Raw genomic sequence first — 22,902 nt, 5'->3', positions numbered from 1 at the left:
TCCCCTCGACTTGCTCTTTTCCTCCCCTTTCTGTTCCTCTCTACACACGTAGTATCTCTAAATACGAAATGTGCTTTTGAAATCCACTTCCATACAAAGACGATAACAAAAAATAGTAAGGAAAAGCTGGTGGGATAAGAAATTAATCTGGCTATGCTCTTGTATTAATTGTCAGGGTCAAAAAAAAGTATGATATTACCATCTTAAATACACACAGGTTAAAAGGGGTTCTATTAATTCAGTGGCTCTCTATTTATCACTGCACCGCAGCTCATTCAGCCATCTGTTGCTATAGAGATGGCTTGAGTTTTTCTGAGTGCACTGCAAATGGAAAGAAAAAAACTATATATTCATGAGTCTGACCACCTCTGTGTGTGAGCATTAGTATGTGTGGTGTCAAAGGTATCCATCAATTTTACTTTGAAGTGAAAACAAAAAGCTGACTGTTTCAAAAGACGGTAAATTATGCATTCACTCTTCCACAAAGACCTTTATTTTGCATTTAAATAACAGTACGAGTGCTTTTGATATAAATAGTCTGTGCAGCAAGGTCAAAGCAATAAAGTCCCATCTTCTCTCATCTCATACAAAAAAAGGACATTCAGCACCTTTGAACAGAGAGTTAACCCCTTCCTCTGTGCATCAGTTTCATTCTTCATTTTACCACTAGATGGAAGCTCCATCAAAGTTTGTTCCTCTTGGTGTCAGCATAACCTTTAAACAGATATAGGGAACATTCAGCCATTTCAGCCATCAGTTCCTTCTCACTGTCCTTTTAAATTGATCATACGGAATGTTGTCATTATAATTAAGTCCTAATGACTGGTTTGCTTCACTGCTACAGTGTGTGCTGACATTTCAAGTTAGCAGCAGAGTACAAAGGAACTGCATTATTGAGCCTAATCGTTTGTGCAAAACAGTGTTCCTTGTTGAGGTTTGATGCAACACATGGATTCTCCACAATGTCCTGTCGTGATTGATTAGAAATCACAATCAATTCCACAGTACCATGGCGTCTGTATTTGGCAGCCTTTTTTGGTCAGGTCTCTATCTTGATGATGCTAACAGTGGCAGGTTTGCACTGGTAGCTGTAGAGAAATGTGGCAACAATAACCAGAACTGCCCCTGAGAAAAATGCACTGAAAGAAGGGCAAGAAGAAAAGACAAGAATAAACAGGCGTTAAATGATGTCATATCATGTGAGCCTTTCTAGTAGCTTTGTGAGGATGTTCACTTATGGCTCTTTTCCACTAAACAGTCCAGGCACAGCTCGCCTCGGCTCAGTACGCCATGGCTCGACTCTACACGGTTTAGTATGGTTTTCCATTACTATAGTACGTCCTCAACGTGGGCGGAGTCATCATAGCACAGCTGCATCGTTTTACACACAACACACACAAACTAGTGACGTGTAAAGCAGTTGTTTTCAGTGCATTGAATCATTAGAGTAAAAATTAAAAATATTTGTTTCGAAGAATCGTTCAGTTCTTCCTGCGTGACCGGAGCACAGACTCCGGTGGACACAGTCACTGAACTGAAATACAGCAGCAGGGGTTGTGATGCTCTGTTAAATGTTGGAGATTAACGCAAGTTTTCAGGATTCTTTTTAACTGATCTGCAGTTTGGCATTGTTCGGCTTGATTCTTGTGTCGGATGCCGTGCTCATGACTCTTCCAGTGACGACACTCTGACCAATCAGTGGACGGCAGTCGTCATGAAGACGTCATGTATAGTATCGGCTCAGTTTGCCTGGAACCTCGCAAGAGCTGGTACTTAAAAAAAGCACCAGCTACTATCGCTTCTCATGAGCCAAGTCGAGCCGTGCCGGGACTGTGTAGTGGAAAAGCGCAAAGCTGATGAGCCGATCACGAGTGGACAGCTCTTAGTACAGGTGTGAATGAACCAAAGACACATGGATAACTGAATTTGACCTTAAATAGTTGAGTTTTTGAACTATGCTATCTGTGATGGATTGACCAAATAACCGACTGTGCAGCTAAAAACAAGACTAGTGTGTGTGACTGTCTGTGCTTACCCAGTAGGATTAAAGTCCTCCAACAGGAAATATGAAATGACAGCAGACGCAATGATAGACATGGAAGTAGCGAATCCTTTGAGGATGTTGTCTGCATATTTAATAACCACCGCTATGATCAGGCCGCCCAGCGCCTACAGACGGATAAGAACATTTAATTTGCGATCTGGCAACACAGTGAACACGAAGACAAACCTGCACGAGAACAAGTACGGATGAACTTCAACAATATCTTCACGAATGTGACATGCATAAATATATTGAATAGAAACATAATGATCAAACCTGTAAGACAACAACAATGCAGGTTAAAGTGTTGTAGCCCTGAAATATTCCTGATTCTTGCACCTGCTCTCCATCATATATGATCATTCCTGCCAACGCAAATATGAAGCCAAAGACTCCTGAAAAAGACAAGAAATGTTACATTAACACCACATCACATGCCTTTAAAGCTTGCACTGCTGCCTATATAAATTTGTGAAAAACTTGATTATAAAAAAAAAACCTTCCTTATAATAGTGAAGACATTCACTATTATAAGGAAGGTTTTCTGAAACTGAAAACCTGTCCGTCTGGATTGACAGGCTTATTTTTCGGGAAGCCTTAGCCTCTAGTCTTTTGAAGTAAAATCTTATGTTTCCTGTTGTTTTCAAAAACAGTACCAAAGAATGTCTCAATGTTCTGTTTAGGGGGCAGAGATTATAAGGTTTCTCTATCCATTATCTGTCCTGCTGGGGGTCAGATAGGTCAGCCTATCACTGGGCCAAGAACCAGAGACAATCATTCATGCACACACACACACATTACTATCAATTTAGTGTCTCAAATTAGCCTGACATCACACTACATGACCACACACACACAGCATTCTTTGTCGTTACTTATAGACATATAGACATAATACATTCCCTAGGACTGTGGGAGGAAGCCTGAGAACCCGAGAAAACCCATGCACACACAGGGAGAACATGCATTAATTAAGATAACATTAACCATTACAACTTAATGCCTAACCCTAAACCTAACCTATATTTTTGGTCCTCATGAAGATACACATGCAAGCACACACACACATTCTCTATTATCTCTCTGATTCACATACCATTCATTTTTGCACTCATACCGTTTTGCCTCAAAAAAAAAATAAAATCAAGGTCAGGGTCACTCACCCAGCTGTATGTTACGGACCCACACACTCTGTTTAGTTTCCTTGAGGATTTTTTCAAAGTAAACTCCAGCAAAGCCACTGGACACACAGGCCGTGAGCACAGCTATCAGTCCCACAAACTGTGAGCCTGCAGACAGGACCTTCTGCTCAGCTTGAGGATCCTGAGGTAACTATGGAGATTAAAATATGAGGTCAAAATGTGCAGGGGCATCCAGTCCAGTCAGAGCAGTGACTAACTAACTCTGCATGTCTATCAACTATGAAGGTTCTTCACGAGTCTGCTGGTACCTGCACAAGTGTGACTCCAACCATGAGAAAGGACAAGGAGAGCCACTGGTGGAAACTCAGCTTCTTCCCCAGCATGAGGACAGAGAAAAGTGTTGTGGTGAGGATCTTCAGCTGGTATGTGACCTTGGTGGAGCACAGCACAAACACAGAAAGTAAGGTTGTCTAAAGTACATATACAAAAGTCAATATGGGAGATGAAATCCTGTGTGGCCACTGGTTGACTTGCTTCTACAAGAAGTCTCCTTGTCCTATGTGTTTTATTCAATGTGTTTTTATGTTTGCACCGTAAATTGGCTTTTTCAATTTCATCGAAAGGACGTACAGTGAACATAAAATGACAATGTTCCAGTATTGTTTACTATCTACTGTCCTGGATACAAAATAAGGAACAATCTGATACACCCCATTAGTCTTAGTCACTGTCAGTATGTGGAGCTAAAGATGGTCGATGTAAATGATCATGTTCTCATTTACATTTACAACGGTAGAAACCCATTTTACACGGCTGTGGACAGAAAATAGCTCCATCATTAAGAAACCTAAATCACATGAAGCAACAAAAGATAAAAATTAAAAAATAAAAAAAATAAATGTGTTTTATTAACATCTACAAATTACAAATACATTCATGAAATGAATGTCACTCCAAATAGTTTATGCAATGAGAATTATACAATCAATTTATGAAATCAGTGGAAGCTAGTAGCTGAAACCAGTCTGTTTATCATTCCAATCTGAATTTACAAGCTGACATAAACAAAGTATTAAATGACACACACACACACACACACACACACACTAATGAGTAACCTGATAGGTAGCTCCATCCAGGTTGGACAAGGCAACATAGAGCAGATTGTTCTGCAGCGTGTAGATTCCTGCAGGAATTGCCAACTTTATGGTCTCCAAGGGTTTGTTCACAATCTCCTCCTTCAGCAGCTCCTTCATGGCCTGCACACTGAACCCTGGCAGAGACACAGAGTGTGTTGTCAGTGAGGTAACCTGGGGACCACCCGCACGTGGAGTTGAGAGAAACACATGCTCACTCACTGCTCTCCCTGAAGACCAAGAGGATGCAGGTGAGGACTTTCAGCACCTCAGCAGACACTACAGCTGAGGAGGCCAAGTAGCGCGGACCATGTTCCTTCAGGGTGCGGGAGTAGCGCATGGTGAGCACCAGTGAGGTTGTCTGCACCACCAGCACCCCCAGAGACACATACTTCAGCCTCGAGGAGTGGGACATTGCAGAAGACTCTGAGTCCACTGATGCAGGAACTGACTTCTCCTTGGGCAAGTCTGTGTAATATCACAACATGAAATCAAAATTGTGGAAAGGCAAGATGACACATGCAGAAGACATGGTTGGAATAGAGAGAGGGGAGGAAGGTTTTAGAGGATCTGAAAGAGAGAAGTGTGTTACAGGGCAGTACGTCAAGCAACTGGTACAAAGAACTCAGATGGCAGGAAATAAAGAAGAAGCAGAGTTGCGAATTTGCTCAAAGTCCACTCTGCCAAGGCCTGTCCCATGCCCGGCTGAAAAAGGAGGAAGGTTGGGCGTGGAAGCTCCAACTACAATCTATACAGTCTATATGTGCTTGACAACAGTTTTTCTAAAAATGAAGGTGTCGTCTTATGCGTTTCTCTTCTAAGGCTCAACGACGACATGGGTAAAATATCAAATTGATAATCTATATAACAGATTTGGCAATTTGATTTAAAGTTTTAAGTCAATCTTTGGTTAAATTTTTGCTACGTCATTACCACATTAGATACCCTCAAAATTTAAACTACTACAGACGAATGCAAGAATGGGAACTCAAAGGTATGGACCGTCTCTGATTTGGCATAGAACAGAGAGCGATATGCTGCTGCATTGTTTCAATTTGCAATTTTTATATGAAAACAATTGTTCAGTCCTACTCCTTCTCACGTTTACACAGAGTCATTCACTTCCCTCCAATTTCTGTGTTGTGACATTGATCGGGACACACAAACATGGGCACCTGCCCACCACAGTGCCGTTACACCAGGATCACAGAGGCTTTTATACATATATATTTTTAATAAAACCATTAAAGCTCCCTTTGGACATCTAAGTTATTATAAAAAAAACACTGCAGTCTCAAGATTTATCTCCCCAACCAAGAAGGAGAGAACAGTGCTGTGACATGAGACTTTTGATTCTACTGCACTTGGATAAGTCATGTGTTGTTTATCCGTCTTTTACCATAGTTGTCCAGACTGCATCTAGGAAACTTTGAGCTGTGAGGTGCTGACACAGGCAGAAGTCATGTCAGTCACCAGCCCATAACTGTGATGCAGTCTGGATGTGTGCATTTGTTTGCTCGTTGTGCGTCTGTATCGATTAGTCAACCCTCCTAACTCCGTGCTTGTAATTAGTTATTTTAAGCTAAAACACACTTTTGCTTCTCAACAACTCGTGACACAAATTGTGAACGTCCAGCTTTATTTTTAGCAGTAAAATCCACTTGTGAACCTTTTTGTGTGTGAACTCTTTTGACAATGGTTTGAATATAACAGATATTCAGTTATAATTAGAAGTTACACACTACAGCTTTAAAACTAAAATAAGAGAAAATGGGGCAGATCACTTTTCCTTGAGAAACTCGTATGCTGTTGCATTGTATTTTTTGCTTTTAATGATCTTAATACTTTTTGTTACTGCTGTAACACAATGTCAAGTGTAAAGTACACAACTTTGATGTCATGTCCGTTATTTTAGTTTTCATGGAATCTAAGGAAAAGTCCAAAAATAAGGCTCATTGTGTAGTTGTAACCAGCAACTGAGTGCCTGTGTAACCTCACTTACTATAAACAATTGCTTTATCATTTCAAGCACACAAATTAAATAACTTCTCGAACATAAGATGGTAGAGAATGTGTGTAATGTGTTTTCATTTCTAATGATACAGTTATGTCATAAAACATAAGCTATCACACTTTGGTAAGAGTGGGATGTTAAACAGAACGAGAAGCTTGAATTCGTGGTTTGTTGAACACACTGAAGTCCTTATGTAGCGACTGAAGAGCATGGCTGCACAATGTCCTTCTGTGTATGATATGTGTGTGTGCGTGTGTGAGTGTGTGTGTGTGTGTGTGTGTGTGTGTGTGTCCTTCAGCACACCTTACACAGTCTCCACTCCCCACATCTATACATTTCAGTTCATAAACAGCTAAAATGTGTTCAGGCTTTTATGAAAATGTAAACTACATTTAGAATATGTCCACTTCATGGACAGTTCAAATCATTTCAAATCTTATGGCGTGCTTTTAGGGCCATGCTTAACTAATTATCATACATCACACTAACCTCTTCACCCAAATATACCACCCACTGGACGTCTTTGTGGCAACAGTGCATACAAAAAAATGCTATTAAAATCATCGTACATCGATATTTGTGTTTGCAGCTTATTTCTACATGAATCCCTTAAACTACTTCAGAGTTGCTCAAAACCATCAAACATTCAATAATTAGTTTTTATGGGATTGTTGCTGGAATCCCTGAATCAAATTCAACCCTGATCAAATATTCAATCATTTACCCCCTCTATTTATTATATGGAAAATAATACCTTTTTGTGTGTGTGTTTTGATTTAAATAAATAATTAAACTGGCATTTAAGGGGTTGTAGTAGAATAATAATAATTCATTAACCCTTCGAACGCAGAGCATTTAGGCTGTGTTTTTTAAACACACATGAGCAAAAAGTACTTTCTTTGAGAAATATGTGATAAACTGAATCATAACTCAACAACACATAAGAAGACATGTTGTAAAGCCTGAAGATGTGACCTATAAACACACATAAACACACTTCAGCATGTCCATATAAGGATTTGTTTATTATTCCCACAAGGGTGCACTTGCAGGGACGATATGTGCCGGTGCGCACTATGGGTTAAATAATAATTTTATTTACTTTAATTTAATTTAATTTAATTTAATTTAATTTAAATTAATTTAATTTAATTTAAGAATTTCACACACACAGAAAAAAACCTCTTTCTGCCACTAAACCACCGTGAATATTACACACTGGACCTTTAACTTTTGCAGCAAAGATGAGAGATCTGCTCCAGGATCCAGGACACAAACGGAAGTCGACGTGGTTTAATAAGTTAGACACAAGCAGCGCTCAGGTTCTCAGATGAAAAGACGCAGTGTGTGCGTGGCCGTGGCGAGCTCCACCCGTGGGTCATTAAAAACTAAGTACGTGTACTTTCTGAGAAAAGACGAGGAAACTGGACACGAGCGTGACTGACTAACTGATTCAAAAAAAAGAATCCAATCTGCTGCTGCTCGGGATCTGTGTGTGGGATTCTCGGTGCACTTGTTTGATGAACACTTCCCTCGCCTGAGCAAACACTGAATTTCACAACATCGGCAGCAGCCAACAGGACGTGGATCCGCTACAGAGGATTACAGCTCTGAGTGGATGACTTCAGTAATATTAACAGCAGAGATTTCCTTAGAACCCACGCGATTGTCGTGGTTCTGGGGAGTTTGTCAACATACTGTGTCACACACACACATACACGACTGTAAGTGCTCTGCTCTGTGTGAACTAATGACAAAGTAGCGTGTTGTCTCTCACACACAGACTCACCTCAGGATCTGGGTCTCAGCTGGTGAAACACAGGTTCTCCGGTAGTTTCTCCCACTTTTGCTTCTTCTCTTCATTTTACATCATAACAGCCATGAAGCCAACAGACAGAGAGGCCGAGACAGAGAGAGAGAGAGACCGGGGGAGAGAGAGAGAGAGAGGTCTCAGTCAAAATGTGTCTTGAATATGAAGCAGGGACAGAATAGTCATCCTGAGTCAACCGTCGTCCCAGAGTGTATGAATGTGTGTTTGTGCGTGTGAAGTCCATCACAATCTCCAGAGGTTTGGTGACACCTGTTGGAGGAAAAATTAAATCATAATTTAAAAATCATATATTAACAAAAAGCTAATTTAGAAAACGACAAAATTGACAAAAAGGGATGTGTAAAAAAAAAATCATTGCTTCATTCAGTTAATTGTGATTTACAGTGTCGACATTCAGTGGCTGCCAAAAAGGACAGAAAAGACTAAATAATACACAGCAATATTAAGTAAGTTCAGTCTTGTATAAAGTACCTATAAAAGGGATACTTGAGCAAAAGTACTAGACACACAACCGTCCAGTTGTAAATCAACTCAACCTTCCACTGAGCTACCATGGCTCAATCCTTAAAAACTTAAGTACATTTTTTAGCAGAAAATGACCTTTGATACTTAAGTACAGTCAATGTCATATACTTTAAGACTTTTACTTTAAGTTATATTATAAACGGTGACTTCAACTTCTACCGAAGTAATTTTCTAGTAAGATACTTGTACTTTTACTCAAGTATTTATTTAAGGTACTTTATACAAGACTGTTTATTTGGTAACAAAGATAGTTAGTAAAAAATTAAATGAAAATGATAATATAAGTAATATAGTGGAGTAAAACTAAGAGTTAGTGAGTTAGAAATATAAATAACAAAATAAAGTACATATACATGAATGTTGTACTTAAGTACAGTAACAAGTATATATAAGTATTTGTACTTTGAAGCATTGCAACACTGAGTAAAGTCTATAGTATTAAGTCTATATATATATTACATTTCTACTTTAGTTGATATTTTAGTTGTTTTAATACATACTGTATATGTTGGCAGGTTGTTTTGTATGACCGGAGATGATAATGTTGAAGAGCGATAGGTGGCGCTGTTTGTGTTTTTGACTTGGCGTTCGAACTTAAACGGTAATCGAAGAAGAACGACACGTGTTTCCTGTGTTTTCCTGAGCCAGAGTAGCTCACGGAGAAGCTGCTAATCCTGTGAATAAAAACGTGTTAATCCCGCCAAAGGCGTAAAAATGGTCCGTAAATTAAAGTACCACGAACAGAAGCTGCTGAAGAAAGTTGACTTCATCAACTGGGAGGTGGACAACAACCTGCACGAGGTCAAAGTGCTGAGGAAGTATCACATCGAAAAGAGGGAGGACTACACCAAGTGAGTGAGGATTCAGACTTTAGGACTGACCTATAGTCCTGTAAAGACAAACACAACACACACAAATATCACTTAATAACAAACATCTTGTAAATGTGTAAGGTTTATGCCACAGCCGCCCTAAATTAACAGCACTGGTAATTATCGAAATCGTTTTTTGTTTCTGTCATGGTTAATACACCAGTAGGCCTATGTAGAAGCTCTTTAACCGATAAAATGTAATTGTTATTGGTGCATTTTCAAATGTACTGTTTTACAAAAAAACACAGCTGCAGTAAATCGTTGTGACACAGATTCAACAAAGTGTTGCACAGATTCCTCACACGTCCTCAGAGACTTTTGTCCATACTGATTGGTTGGACAAAAACTGGTTTTCAGCTGCACATCCATCCATACAGTGAACTCATTGGGATGTTCAAGAAACCAGTGGTCATAAAGGGTTAGATATGGTCAGCAACAATATTGGAATAGGCTGTTACATACACGATATTGGACTTTTTGTCGAGATATCGGGAGTGCTTAGGCCGATAATCGATACAGATATGTATATACTTTTTACCCTGTGCCCAACTGCAGAGGTCATTTAGTCTCAAGGAAGCAGCGGCCTATTTAGCCTATTGTTAAATAGGCTAAATAGCCAAGATCTACTGTCATATCGGTAGATCTTGGTGTGTCTGCCAATGATGCATTTTAAAGCCAATATCTGCAGATACCAATATCGTGCCAATAACATCGGTCCGAACCTCTTGCTTTGACGGATCATTACAACACTTTTCCTGGAGCTGTATTTGATGTCGTTTAGGACTTTCCATTTTGTCAGTGAACTGTTTGCATCAGTGTGCATCAATCTGTATTGACTCATCTCATGTTTAAATTTACATTCACCTTACTGGTTACACCTGTTCAACTGCTTTATAATCGAGCACATATCTGCTGATAAAGCCAATATCTGCCAATACCGATATCACTGGCACGATATCTGTGTTTGATTTGTGAGAAGTGTTGTTTGAAAGTATTGACACAAATTTAATTCCATAAAACAAAGGGTTAAATGCTGCTTCAGACCAGTAGCATTAGATGGTTCACTTGTTAATAGTCATGCATGCAGTGTGACAGGCAAGAAAGTGTGGTCACTGTGATCCTCTGAACTTAATTCAGCCTCATTTTTATATTTGACACAGAGTTCAATTTATTCTTTTCACCCCCTTTTGTTTTAGGTACAACAAGCTGAGTCGGAACATCAGAGATCTGGCCCAGAAGATCCGAGACCTGGATGAGAAAGATGGCTTCAGAGCTCAGACTACACATCGGCTGCTGGAGAAAATGTAAGTGTGATGACAGATCTAAGGCACACTTTACTTTAAAGCGACACGGTGAAGGATTTTAACCGACAAATAATGTTGCAAAGATTGTTTTGATGGCACATAAACTTGCATCGCCTGCATTGGCACTATGTAACATCTAAGAACTATAACATTTAACTTCATGGCATAAGTCACAGCTGTGGGTCACTGTTATTGACCTCGGGGACCCCGAGAGCAAATCCTACATTGTGTTAGTTTAATATCATTTGCACATGCATTGGACTGTGCAGCCTTTACCTCTCTTGTGAAAGGTGAACACTGACGTACAGTATATGCATTGATGTGCAAATAAATACACCCATGCATGATGTCTCTGGTTTCTGTAAAAAAAAAAAGAAAAAAAAAATAGAACCTTTTCACACTAACCATGTTCTCTTTCTCAAAAGATACAGCATTGGCCTCATCCCCACCAAACAGAACCTTTCCCTCACAGAGAAGGTCACAGCTTCTGCCTTCTGCAGGTAAATAATCACACATACTGTAAAATATTGTAGATGCCTGACTCAATTCTAAAGGAAGGAAATGGGATATGTCTATTATGTCCTATAATATATAATGTCTAGTATCTATTGATTTTAGATACTTTTTATCTTGAATGTGGAAGATCTTGACTTGTTTTCTGTGTCTGATAAATGTTGATGTCCTTTCCTTTGCAGACTGGGCACATTTTTGTTCAGGACACTTTGAATTATAAAAATGACATACATTCTGCTTATAGCTGTTACACAGCATCACCTGTTTTCCTGTGCCCTAATGCAGGAGGAGGCTGCCGAGCATCATGCTGAAGCTTCGTATGGCTCAGAACCTGAAGACGGCAATCACCTTCATTGAACAAGGACGTATCCTTCATTACTGTGGTTTTGTTTCAAACTGAAAGTGAAACAGTAACTTTGTTTTACAGTAGTTTATAGTCCTTGATTTAATCACAGATGTGCGTGTTGGCCCAGACATCATCACAGACCCAGCATTTCTAGTCACAAGGTTGGTGTCTACACTTTTTTTTCTACTTCATTTATATTACCTTTATATTCTTGTGGAAAAAAAACACCTGTTGTATCACATGATCAAATATTGATCCCTTTGTGACTTTTTCTTCCCAGAAATATGGAAGATTTTGTCACATGGGTGGACTCCTCCAAGATCAAGCAGCATGTCTTGAATTACAATGATGAGGTCAGTGAGGAATTCAGAATGTGCTTGTTTGTGCAGCTGCTGATCTGCACGTTTATTTTTTGAAGTAAAGCACTGCCTAGTATTTTAATCACACTAAAACATACTTGAGCAACTATGATTGATAATGTTTTTATGACAACAAATCAGCAAATGTTTTAATCTTGTGGAAGTGACTCGTGTGTTTTGTTTGCAGAGAGATGACTTTGACTTGGTGGCATAACGTCAAACGTCTGTTTGTCACCCTGAAGGACGGACAGGAAAGGGTCAGGAGCTCTGTTCTTCTGATTGCAGTGTGAATAACTACACATTACTTTGAATCTCCTGTTAGTTTGAGTTGTGGAGATACAGAGATACACAGAAAAACTGAGGGAGGACACTTCCAGGCTCTTCAGTGAACATTTGTTTTGGGAGGCTTTTGAAATGTGCTGCCAAAATCAGATTGACCAACAGTTTATCATCCATCCAAGGATTCCAGTTTGTCTGGAAGGTCTAGTCTGGAGTTCATCTGAGACTGTCTTGGTGATTCTGACCTTTTGACTCTATTCTCTAAACCTGCTCGGTGACCAGTGGGACACAAGTGGAGTCTCAGCTGTTTTATCTTCATGATTCTTCTCACTGGTTATACAGAGCAGCTTCCACAGTTACGTACATGCGTGTGTGGCTGTTCCCTCTCCTGTAACTCCCATGTTGTGTAATGTGTGAATGTGAGCTGCCTGTGTCAGAGTCAATGTGACCCAGGGAAATGTAATATGTAGTGTAGGACAATTTCTAGATCATCTTGAATCATTGATTATAGTTGTTTGGACCATAAAAGATAATTTCCCAAACCTCAAAATGACAAAATCCTCAAACGTCCACAAACCAAAGATATTCAGTTTAGAAAATTGATACATTGAAAATAAATTACCCATAGGTGTGAATGTGAGAATGAATGCTGTTTCTCTGTGTTGGCCCTGTAATGGGTGGGTGTACCCCGCCCTTTTGCCCTGTGTCAGCTGGGATTGGCTCCAGTGACCCTCACGTGGAGGATAAAGCGATAGAAGATGGATAGAATATCTATCAAAATAGTTGTCGATCATTGATGGTTATTTGTTGCAATCCTACACATGTCTGTGCACAATAAAAAACTGTCCATGTTTATATCAACAAAACCTGTGCCATTCATGAAACTGACACACTGATAAATATTTATTTTTTCCAATGACCTTTACAGTGCAAACTCTGAACAATAAACCTTCCTTTATCACAATATTAAGACTTTTTACAGTTTTATCCAACACTGAAACCCCTATACCAACATGTAAACATTATTTTTGTAAACTCGCATCTCCGAATATTCCAGTAAACATGAACTCACCATAAAGCATTCACATAGAGAAGTTACATCTCATATTAGTGGCTCAGTTTAAACTATATGTGGCCCTTTTTTTAAACCTGAATACAGCATAATATAGAACATTTACCCTCAACATGAACAGGCTGTATATGACCCTCCTCCTAAGGCACCCAGGTGTATGACAGGATCGGTTTTAATGCTTGATTTCCACAGAGACCCCACACCTGCCCCCAATTGTAACAGTCCTTATATGAAGGTCCATCAGAGCCACCAAAAACGCAAGTAAATGATGAGTGTGATGAAGAACACGGCCACAGCAGCCACCTTGGCGTACGCAGAGCGGGTGTTGAGGTACTTGGCATCGCTGCGGTACTTCTTTGACAGGGTTGACAGATTGCTGGCTTTAGTGTCTAGAACTGAGGGGAAATGCAACAATTGAGATGATTAGGACTTTGCCTCGGCAATAAATGTACATTTAAAATCACAGTGCACAACTTTTACAAATAGATGAATGTCAATAACATTCAAACCGTTGTCAAATGAGTTCACACATTGCTGATTAAGTCTATCTGGTCCATGTGACACTGTTTCTCAGTACAGCGGTGTTTAGATGGCTTGTTATTTAGGGACATCCCTACGCTGCACACAGGAAGTGATCGGATCCAGTTAAGACAGCTGCAAACAGGTTGTACTATGACTGAAAACATGAAGTGAATTCTGCTGGTCAAAAAACCCAGTCATTCAGCAGTTTGATGGGACACAACTTGTCCTCGTCTGCCCCTGTGCTGCCGCTGTATTCACACAAACACTCCCTCAAGCCTGTCTCACACTAGAATACGATTGAAGACCGTCTCCAGAGAGCCTGGTGGACGGTAGAGAAAGAGGACAAACTTGTGGATTTATGGCAACAGTTTGATTGATTGTTTTAACATGTCCCGCAAGACGTACCACAACCGAATGGGGACAGCCCGCCCCTATGTCTGTTTACATTCTAAAGTCACGTTAAATCATGCAAGTTTGTGTGAGATCTCAAATCCCTGAAATCGTTTGATGAAACGCAACGTGTGTGGTGCTGCGTCTTGACTGGATCGCCTAGTCTGCTTTCTCACGATGAATACATTCAAAATTGATTGCAACGTATGTTGTGTCTGTAACAAGTCAGATCTGAATATCCTCTGGGGGGGTTGTGTTTCTGCACTCACCAGAAAGAGCCTCTCCTCTTTGCAGAACTTCCTCAATATTTGCCACCATAATTCTCTGTACATCATGCAGCTCTGTGTTGATACTGCCCAAGTTCCTCCTGGCTCTGCTGTCGACATATGTCTTCTTTGTTTTCTGTATGTACGTGTCTGGAATGAAGCATGTGCAAAAAAAATAAATCAAAAGTTGTTTTCTCTCCAGAGGCAATGAAGAGATCACACATTTTTTTTCTTACCAAACTCGATGAAAGAGTACGGCCTCATCGCTGTGTTTACTTTTCTTCCATACTGGTCATAGAACTCATTGTGGAGATCTTCAAGGTAGGCAAAGGCAATCTTTTTGGGGAATGAAGCCTCACAGAGGCACAGGTAGCATATGCCCTGTGCTATTAAATAGCTTGAAACAAAACACAAAACGTTATTTATACTATATCCGATATCTGTCAAATGTATAAATAGTTGTTACAAATACTTGTTTTATCTCACTGAAAGTCCATGTCTCCAGCCTCCAGGGTGCAGCGGTCTGGACTCTGAGCGTTCAGTTTACGGCAAAGCTGCTTGGCCTGGCTCTGGTACTGCTGGAGGTCTCTTCCTGACTGACAGACGTCAACAAGCACAGATTTAGTCAAAACTGGATTTGGGAGATACTTTGGAAGGCAAAGGCTTTCAATTTTAGCACATTCTAATTTAATCCCAACTCATGTTACAGCACCCCCATACGCCTACTACTAGGTGGGAAGACACATTTGAAGAAATTTGATTAATTCCAACTAGAGACATTCTTTGAATTTAAACTATAAAGTTAAGTATATTTGACTTTTTATTTTTCCTTCAGATGTTTTCTTATTTAAACAATGCAGGTAGTAATGGGTGTTTTTCCCCTCAGCTCATCTTGAGGTTAATGCCTGCTTTGCCTATTTTGCTGCAACAGTCCTGCTCACATGCAGAAACTGACCAGCACCAACGGTCAAGAGACCCACTTGAAACACAGTTCACGACTATAGCGTTAAACATTTGGTTGTAAAACGTTACACTTTCAAGCAGTACACCAATATATTAAATGATTAACTTTAAAATGTTTTATTATATTCGCTCAAATCTCCAGTTAATATTATGTACACGTAATAATAGACATGATACAGACAGCTACGTATTGTATATCGACTTGATTGTTAATTCACTTCAAACTTATAGTTGTAAATAAATTCCTTTGAGTTATAGGTTAAACTAATTTAATCTGACGTATTTTGAAGAGGGCTATGCTCCACTTTATGGATACACTGTGGTAAAACACGAACTTTTTTTTAATGGAGTTTTGTTTTGTATGTAGCTCTCTCCACACACACCCACATAAGAAAAGGAAGCTAAGCAGTGTCATCCATACCTGTTCATCCTCCTCTATGGACGCAGCAAGCGGGAGTCCGTCCGACACACGAGCTATCATTGTCAGTGCAATCATCCTGATAAATGTCAGTCACCGGCGGCGTCAAGTGTCTCTTAAGTCCGACAAAGTCAACTTTACCAACTTGTGTGTTAACTGTCAACTTTGATGAGGAGGAAGGAACGTGCTGGACGGAAGTACGTGGTGCGACGGTGAACTGGGTCCGACTGGACACTCACGAGAGCCACCATCGCAGTCAAATTTCCACGTCTTAAAAGGCATCGATACGCCTCTAAAATCGCACGGAAACGGTGTGGGTTGTTTCCTATGACGACATTCGTGTTAGGAGTTGCTTGACTCGTTTTTAGGTGTTATTTTGGTGACTTTGACACAGTTACCAGGACATGAGCTCCAGCGGCCCGAGTAGACAGCTGGCAGACGGACTGACTGCCCCTCCTGTGCGGAGCTGAGGGGTGCAGATGCAGTCAGACCTCTCGGAAGGAGCCCTGAACTGAACTATGGATGAAACAAAACGGTAAGTCTGCCTTATTACTATAGCGTATATATTGTTTGTCTGTTTGTTTATTCAGTTCCGTTTGTATGTGAATTAATTCTCTCGTCGTTGCCTGCTGGCAGAGGAATGGCTGCCCCCTCCTTTCCTCACATCTTTTGTTATTATTTATGCAGGAAGCCGCGTTGTTAGCATCTTTCTGTGATGTTGTGGAACGATGTTGTTGATATTTTGCAGCTTTCGTGGGAATTCATTTGTTTATTTACCAATATGTATTTCCCTTCAGCTGAATGGAAATAAGACATATGCACATGTTGGATTCAGCTGCAGGTTTTTTATATTTTTAAATTTTAAATGTATGAGCAGAGTGAGGGGGGAGATCACAGAGGTGAGTGAGGAGCAGCTGCAGAGTCAGCTGCTGGACTCAGCTGTAAATAATCAACCAAACCGTGTGAGGATCGATCGATACTCCTGAACCTTGATGCAAAAACACTCTTGTAATCAGGTTATATGTGATCCCGCACCGTGCACACTGCTGCGGGTGCCGGTGGAGATGTGAGTTTAATCCTGCACAGAAAAACAAACCTCCTCCTATTAATGGTGAAAATGGCACAGTGGCATCCTCCCCCTCCTCCTCCTCCTCCTCCTCGTCCCCACACTCTGAAAGGCCTCATTGTGGCGCTGCAGCTGGCACCGCCGTACGCACGTCCTGGCTGGTGGTGGTTCCCCCACACCGCCGTGTGCGTGATTCCCAACCCGGGCAGAGACCATTTACTATAAATCTGATTTGTCCTTTTGAAGAATTCACTGAGGGTTCCATCTAAGGGTGGGGCACTTCATCATTAATTTATAATGAAAAATAGTAGTGCACATGCAGGAGATTGCTTTCAAGTTAGAGTTTTGTCCCGTTGGTTTAGATGATTAGAGGACGGCCTCTCCACAGATGCTGCTCAGATGATTTCCCCAGAGACAAAACCTCCATCACCATGAAAAATCAGATGTCTCTGCTCTTTGCTCACGTAATGAGTTTGAGTATGTTCACATTTGACTTTTTGGGGCATGTGTGGACACAAATCTCTGTCATTTCCTATTTTCCTATCAAACTTTCAGTCACTTTAGTTTGTAAACTTAAGCTGCACGACTTAAAGACTGAGGATCACACGTTTAACGACTGAGCCTGATGATGATGATCACAGACTACATGATTTGTCAAACCAACTGAGCACATCAAACTTTTGCTCAAAGTCTCACGAGAGCGAGATACTTGTGTAAACAATCATTACCGTGGTTGTTTTGATATTCCCGCTACCTTCTGTCTTCATAGTCTGACGCTATTCCCTGTGTCCCTGTGTTTGCTGTTGGAAACATGTGTGTAGGAGCCAGAGCTAAGTTAGTTTAGTTCGGGGTTAGGCCGGGTGGTTGACGCAAGATTTGAAACTTGTAACTATGGAATTTATTAACAGTTGAAGTAGTTAACTGTTGGCCTTAAGCCTTTGATTAAATTAATATTCTCGCAAGTAAAGGAACGTGGCTTTGTGGCCTTTCTGATGTTATTTTGTTCTTTGGATAAAAGCTACCATGGACACGTTGATATCTTTGATGGCTATGATAGATAAAGGAATTGGAAGATATGTACTGAAAGATATCTAGCAGTTGGGTTGAGACATTAGGTTGCGTTGTCCTACTGGTGGAATCGATAGATTGTCATTCACAAACTGAACATCAAGGGAATATTTCAATGTGTGTAAGTGGAAATAAACGTGCAAACCCTTCACACAACTCTCTCTCGCCTTTGTGATTGATGAATTCCAACAGTACCTACGAGTCAAGCCAATTTTCATTACGGATCACATTTTGACATTCACATCCGTGACGTCTTGTGCATCCAATTTTCATCTGAGCATGACCGCCCTTTAAAACAGCACACATGTGCAACCACATTGATGCCTTTATCAACAACATTTGTGAGTCCACTTGGTTATGAAGTCTTAGTAAAGGAAGCTACTGCAGCTTAGTGGGTGAGGTTTACCTCCAGTGGACAGCACGCCCCTCCATTGTTGTTTGTTATGTTACGTGTTACACTCTGAGCCTTTGCACTCCTGGATCTGACCACTCACTCACTGCCACTCTCCTCAGGTTTGCCTGTCCTGCTCGGGGGTGAGGAGGAGGAGGAGGAGGAGCAGAGCAGCTGAAGAGGAGGAGATGGGCTGCACCTCAGCAAAGCAGGTGTCTGCCGTGCCAAATGGTGAAGAGAGCCAGAATAAAGCCTACAGCAATGGGGACCTCCTCTCCGGTCAGTCTGCCAACTGCACACATCCAGGTTAATCACTGATCATGTGTTCCTGACAGTTCCTGTGTTCATTTCCTACAGACACATTATTATGATTAATTATTATGTAATAATTGAGGTCAAAGTATTAGAGCTAAATAAGGAACAACCACCATTTTGTTTTGGGCTGCATCTAATTAATGAAATCTGATTTTGGTCTTGTTTGGTTTGTTTATTACAGTTTCCCAGATTCTTTCATTGTTTTCCTGAAAAGGAATGATTCTCAATTTATGAAGTTAAAGCGCAAAAAGATCAACAAATCCTCACAACTCCCAATTGTAGTGTTTTTCATTTAGATGAAGATCTGTGTCTCTGTGACAACTGACGCTGTTTTTTTTTTGTGTGTAATAAATAAATACAGTAACTAAATGAAACATAAGTTACTCTTTTTAAAGCGTACTGTGCTTTGCTGCTTATTTTTATAGGTAGTAATAAACCTCAAATCATTGGTGCATGATACACATATATGTGTATATATACACACACATATATGTAAATGTGTTAGTCTAATTGAAACATCATAAATTCAGCGTTCAGTTTATTCAACTTTTAAATTGCTCTTATTTTACAGCATCTTTGTTTTTAAATACACTTTAAAAAAAACAACAACAAACAACTTGAGATAGCAAATTTTTTTATCTATATTTAAATTTCCTTTCTAAATGTGTGGGATTGATGAGGAGGCAGCTCGGCATGAACCAGACTCAGAACCAATGTCTTTGGTGTTTGCCGGCCTTTGTTTTGAGGGGCTTTAGTATCTGACGTGAGAATCCAAGCACATAATTACTCAACTGAGTACTGAGCAGTAAGAACTATAGAGGACTGTCCTGATCAGAGCGTCTGTGCGTCTGCCACTCACCTCTGCTGCCGTGTGTTAATAAGAGATGTGCTCCTCTCTGTCACAGATGAGTACAAGATGAAAGGAGTGGAGAAAGTCAAGTACATCAGCGGAGAAGAGGGAGGAGTGGATGGCCAGGACAGCACAGTGTGTGATTCTGTTGTTATTTGTTTTGTTTTTTTGTCTAACCATGTTAACCAGACATTTACTGTCTTTTGATAATGGCTTCTGTTCATCTCTCTGTTCATCAAATGATATTAACTGATATGATTTCTCACGATTCAACTGAAAATATCAATTTTCTTTTCTTGCTTACACCAAAATTGAATGATACTATGTATACTCGGCGTTCACTGAGCCAGAGCTGTAAGAAACTAAAATAAAAATGCTTGGCCAAAATGAATGAGCCTCAAAAAACAGGAAACTGCACAAATGGATTGCAGATGACACTTATAAATAGAACTTCCAATACTTTCTCAAGTAAATTGGCGGCAGCATCAAAAACATTTTAGACGTGTGTGTCTCGTGTTTTTTGTTCAGCTGTTTAATGGAAATTATCAGGACAAAAACTCAATCAGAAATTTTTTCAATATGTTCTTCTTATTTATCGGTGTGGTGTCCTGCAGGAGAAAAGTGCTCTCCTTGGTAAAGGCCAACATCTGGACGAAGGAGGGTCAGATGGAAATGAAAAGATCCTGTAAGTATCACAGACGTGACTTGCTTACATTTACACGTTTCAGTGTGTGTGTGTGTTGTACGGTTAAGTGTCACGACGACCCTTTTAACCAGCTTATGTCACGTTTGTTTGCAGGAGCATCCACTCCTCCGAGAGTCAGCAAGAATTCTTCAGGATGTTGGATGAGAAAATTGAAAAGGTGAGGAACGACGAGAGCCTAGTAAGAGCGACAAATGGAGGTTAATCCCTCAACTTCAGGAAATATCTCCAGCAAGTGGGGACACAACAGATGATGTGATGACACCACAAAAGAGCCACAGTCTGTCGTGTCCTGTGCTGTTGGTGAAAACACGTTTTTGGGACAGTGCTGCAGTGAGCGTGGTGCAGTTAACTAGAGCTGCAACTAACGATTATTTTCATTATTGATTATTCTGTCGTTTATTTTCTCGATTAATCGATTAATCGTTTGGTCCATAAAATATCAGAAAACCTTAAAAAATGTAGATGTGTTTGTCAAACCTGGAAATGATGAGGTTCTCAAATGTCTTGTTTTGTCCACAAACCAAAATTATTCGCTTTTAATGATTTCTTTGTTACGTGGAGCAATTAAGGAGCTTAAACAATCGGAAATCTTGTTTTAATCATGAAAAAAGCTTTGAACCGATTAATCAATTATCAAAATAGTTGTCGATTAATTTAGAAATCGATTAATAATGGATTCATCGATTAATTGTTTCAGCTCTACAGTTCACATATGACCAGCTCTGCTGTATTAAAGATAGCCCAGAACAAAGTGGCCTCCATAACTTTAAGATGGAAGAAATGAGGAACAGCCAGGAGTTTTCCTAGAGCTGGTCAAACTGATGCATCTAAACCTCAAGAAATTGTTATTTACTAAGATCCAACACAAGGATGTTTGTATTGTTTGTCCAAGGTAGTATTACACTTCAGAATTGTTTTGTTTTTATTTACCATACATGCTCCAGCCATGCAGCAGCTGTCACCTCATTTTTTTTTTTGCCAGTATAAATACGGCAAACAAATCATGCACAGGCTAAATAATATGCTATATGATACATGTATTTGGGAAGTGTCAGTTCATCAGGTCTAATCATCCCCTTCCTCTGCACCTGTCTTAAGATTAAAATGTGCTCTCAATATTGATATACTGCCATGCTGATGTTGTGTAGAAAGTGCATAAGAATGAAGACAAACATTAACTCTTCTCTGGTATGCATCAAGGGCCGGGACTACTGTTCAGAGGAGGAGGATATGACATAGCACTGTGGTCGTCTGTCCATCAGTCCCAGTATGAGTGGACCTGTGTTGGAGTTGGACTCTACCATGTGAAACCATGTCGAGGGGGAATCTGTCTTGTTTTCACTGTCCCTTGTATGTACATGCCTGAGAAGAACAGAGTAATGACTTGAATCAAGCACCTTTTTACCATCCTACTCACAACCTGCTTGTCCGATTAACCCAGAGGAGAGACTGAAAGACTGAAGTGATAACCAAAACATGGTTCAGTATTTGTAAGTGTGCAAAGCTCTTCAATACTGAAGTTTACTTCCTCACTGAAGCCACTGATATCGCAGGATCTGAAGGAACTTGTGTTTTCTTTCCCTGCGTGGATATCTACCTTGAAAGGTCCATATACATGGGTGCAATAGACACTTGAAAACACACTACAGCAGCAAAAAAAATAAAAAGAAGAAGAAAACAGACCAGTGCTGTTGTGGACACTTAAGTCAAAGTAAAAAAAAAGTGTCTCCATCCACATCATTTTGAGTATTTCATCCTCGAATGCCTCGCTGAAACAGTCAACAGGTTGGAAACTTACTGCATTCCAGACACAGTATGTACCTCTTTTCTACAGCACCAGTGCAGCGTGTTTGTCTGTGTCTGTCCATGTCCGTTACCGTGTTGAGTGTTTATGTTGAATTTCAAGGCTCAGGGCTGAAAGTGTTGTAATCGTTGTCCCATGTAGTCGAGTCTGTCCGTCCCCTCATTGCGACACTGTTGCACCATTAAAAAGACACACGTGCACTCACACAGCAGGGTCACTTCCTCCGTATTAACCCTACAGGGCAGACACTGCGACATCACACATTAGTCTGATTATGTATTTTTGCTCACCAGTGTTAAGTTGTAAGGTTTCTATGTTGGATTTTTGTTTTTTAGAAAAATTAAAAGCGTTTCAGTAACATATCCACACAAGTGACAGTGTTGTCTTGTTCTTAAAGGACGTGCAGCCGGTACAGAATAACTGTGAGTAGTTGAGCAACACTACCAAGTTAGTAGCAATACAAAAATAGCCAAATTACAGCTGCAGTGTGTAACCTCTGGTGATTCGTGCATAAGTAAGTAAGGTCTTTGCCTTAAATCTAAAAGGCCTATTGTAAGGCTGTGAAACCCAAGAGTTTTCTATTTTCAAGTGATTATACACATACAGTATATTCAATTTCTGCCAATAAACTCCTAAATGTTACACACTGAACCTTTCATGCGTTCCTCTGTGAAACTAAATTACATTCAAGCTTTATTTGTCACTA

General features: G+C 40.1%; 4 protein-coding genes across 8 annotated transcripts; 2 read left to right on the top strand and 2 right to left on the bottom strand.

Moving 5' to 3' along the window:
• Window positions 1–470: 470 nt before the first annotated feature.
• On the bottom strand, window positions 471–8,366 carry slc35a3b (solute carrier family 35 member A3b). 2 transcript variants are annotated; one of them, XM_058644099.1, is made up of 8 exons: window positions 8,126–8,366; window positions 4,545–4,790; window positions 4,305–4,459; window positions 3,495–3,617; window positions 3,208–3,376; window positions 2,321–2,439; window positions 2,036–2,169; window positions 471–1,139 (listed from the first exon to the last, which is right to left on the bottom strand). In XM_058644099.1, the coding sequence occupies exons 2-8, from the start codon at window positions 4,735–4,737 to the stop codon at window positions 1,040–1,042; spliced, it is 993 nt and encodes a 330-aa protein (XP_058500082.1). In that variant the 5' UTR covers window positions 4,738–4,790; window positions 8,126–8,366; the 3' UTR covers window positions 471–1,039. The 2 variants fall into 2 exon arrangements, with proteins under 2 accessions (XP_058500082.1, XP_058500166.1); XM_058644183.1 differs by lacking the exon at window positions 8,126–8,366 and adding an exon at window positions 7,561–7,813.
• A 935-nt stretch (window positions 8,367–9,301) lies between these two features.
• Window positions 9,302–13,331, top strand: imp3 (IMP U3 small nucleolar ribonucleoprotein 3). Its single transcript, XM_058631203.1, has 7 exons — window positions 9,302–9,543; window positions 10,761–10,868; window positions 11,294–11,368; window positions 11,667–11,746; window positions 11,837–11,888; window positions 12,008–12,080; window positions 12,274–13,331. Exons 1-7 carry the CDS (start codon window positions 9,407–9,409, stop codon window positions 12,298–12,300), a joined length of 552 nt encoding a protein of 183 aa, XP_058487186.1. The 5' UTR covers window positions 9,302–9,406; the 3' UTR covers window positions 12,301–13,331.
• Window positions 13,245–17,941, bottom strand: sec22ba (SEC22 homolog B, vesicle trafficking protein a). Of its 2 annotated transcripts, none has more exons than XM_058631191.1 (5): window positions 17,791–17,941; window positions 15,102–15,211; window positions 14,852–15,012; window positions 14,619–14,765; window positions 13,245–13,832 (listed from the first exon to the last, which is right to left on the bottom strand). In XM_058631191.1, the coding sequence occupies exons 1-5, from the start codon at window positions 17,827–17,829 to the stop codon at window positions 13,678–13,680; spliced, it is 612 nt and encodes a 203-aa protein (XP_058487174.1). In that variant the 5' UTR covers window positions 17,830–17,941; the 3' UTR covers window positions 13,245–13,677. The 2 variants fall into 2 exon arrangements, with proteins under 2 accessions (XP_058487174.1, XP_058487166.1); XM_058631183.1 differs by lacking the exon at window positions 17,791–17,941 and adding an exon at window positions 16,000–16,219.
• Window positions 16,236–22,838, top strand: zgc:55943 (uncharacterized protein LOC406337 homolog). Of its 3 annotated transcripts, none has more exons than XM_058631244.1 (6): window positions 16,236–16,531; window positions 18,644–18,827; window positions 19,742–19,821; window positions 20,301–20,371; window positions 20,486–20,549; window positions 21,593–22,838. In XM_058631244.1, exons 2-6 carry the CDS (start codon window positions 18,710–18,712, stop codon window positions 21,629–21,631), a joined length of 372 nt encoding a protein of 123 aa, XP_058487227.1. In that variant the 5' UTR covers window positions 16,236–16,531; window positions 18,644–18,709; the 3' UTR covers window positions 21,632–22,838. The 3 variants fall into 3 exon arrangements, with proteins under 3 accessions (XP_058487227.1, XP_058487211.1, XP_058487220.1); XM_058631228.1 differs by lacking the exon at window positions 16,236–16,531 and adding an exon at window positions 18,117–18,251; XM_058631237.1 differs by lacking the exon at window positions 16,236–16,531 and adding an exon at window positions 18,120–18,251 and having other exon boundaries at window positions 18,644–18,800.
• Window positions 22,839–22,902: the final 64 nt, after the last annotated feature.

This window comes from Solea solea, chromosome 1, assembly GCF_958295425.1.
Source record: "Solea solea chromosome 1, fSolSol10.1, whole genome shotgun sequence".
Classification (NCBI taxonomy): Eukaryota; Metazoa; Chordata; class Actinopteri; order Pleuronectiformes; family Soleidae; genus Solea; species Solea solea.
Note: the sequence above shows the minus strand (reverse complement) of the source record. Positions and strands in the feature narration are given on the sequence as shown.

Excerpts from the sequence above, each read along its gene's own strand:
- imp3 (XM_058631203.1), top strand. The coding sequence starts at position 9,407 with ATGGTCCGTAAATTAAAGTACCACGAACAGAAGCTGCTGAAGAAAGTT. Across the intron at positions 11,747-11,836 it reads CACCTTCATTGAACAAGGAC|ATGTGCGTGTTGGCCCAGAC; the intron begins GTATCCTTCATT and ends ATTTAATCACAG. Across the intron at positions 11,889-12,007 it reads CCAGCATTTCTAGTCACAAG|AAATATGGAAGATTTTGTCA; the intron begins GTTGGTGTCTAC and ends TTTTCTTCCCAG.
- zgc:55943 (XM_058631228.1), top strand. Across the intron at positions 19,822-20,300 it reads TGGATGGCCAGGACAGCACA|GAGAAAAGTGCTCTCCTTGG; the intron begins GTGTGTGATTCT and ends GGTGTCCTGCAG. Across the intron at positions 20,550-21,592 it reads TGGATGAGAAAATTGAAAAG|GGCCGGGACTACTGTTCAGA; the intron begins GTGAGGAACGAC and ends GTATGCATCAAG.
- slc35a3b (XM_058644099.1), bottom strand. The coding sequence starts at position 4,737 with ATGTCCCACTCCTCGAGGCTGAAGTATGTGTCTCTGGGGGTGCTGGTG. Across the intron at positions 4,460-4,544 it reads CTTGGTCTTCAGGGAGAGCA|GGTTCAGTGTGCAGGCCATG; the intron begins GTGAGTGAGCAT and ends TGTCTCTGCCAG. Across the intron at positions 3,377-3,494 it reads TTGGAGTCACACTTGTGCAG|TTACCTCAGGATCCTCAAGC; the intron begins GTACCAGCAGAC and ends TAATCTCCATAG.
- sec22ba (XM_058631183.1), bottom strand. The coding sequence starts at position 16,074 with ATGATTGCACTGACAATGATAGCTCGTGTGTCGGACGGACTCCCGCTT. Across the intron at positions 15,212-15,999 it reads CCATAGAGGAGGATGAACAG|TCAGGAAGAGACCTCCAGCA; the intron begins GTATGGATGACA and ends GACGTCTGTCAG. Across the intron at positions 13,833-14,618 it reads AAGAGGAGAGGCTCTTTCTG|TTCTAGACACTAAAGCCAGC; the intron begins GTGAGTGCAGAA and ends ATTTCCCCTCAG.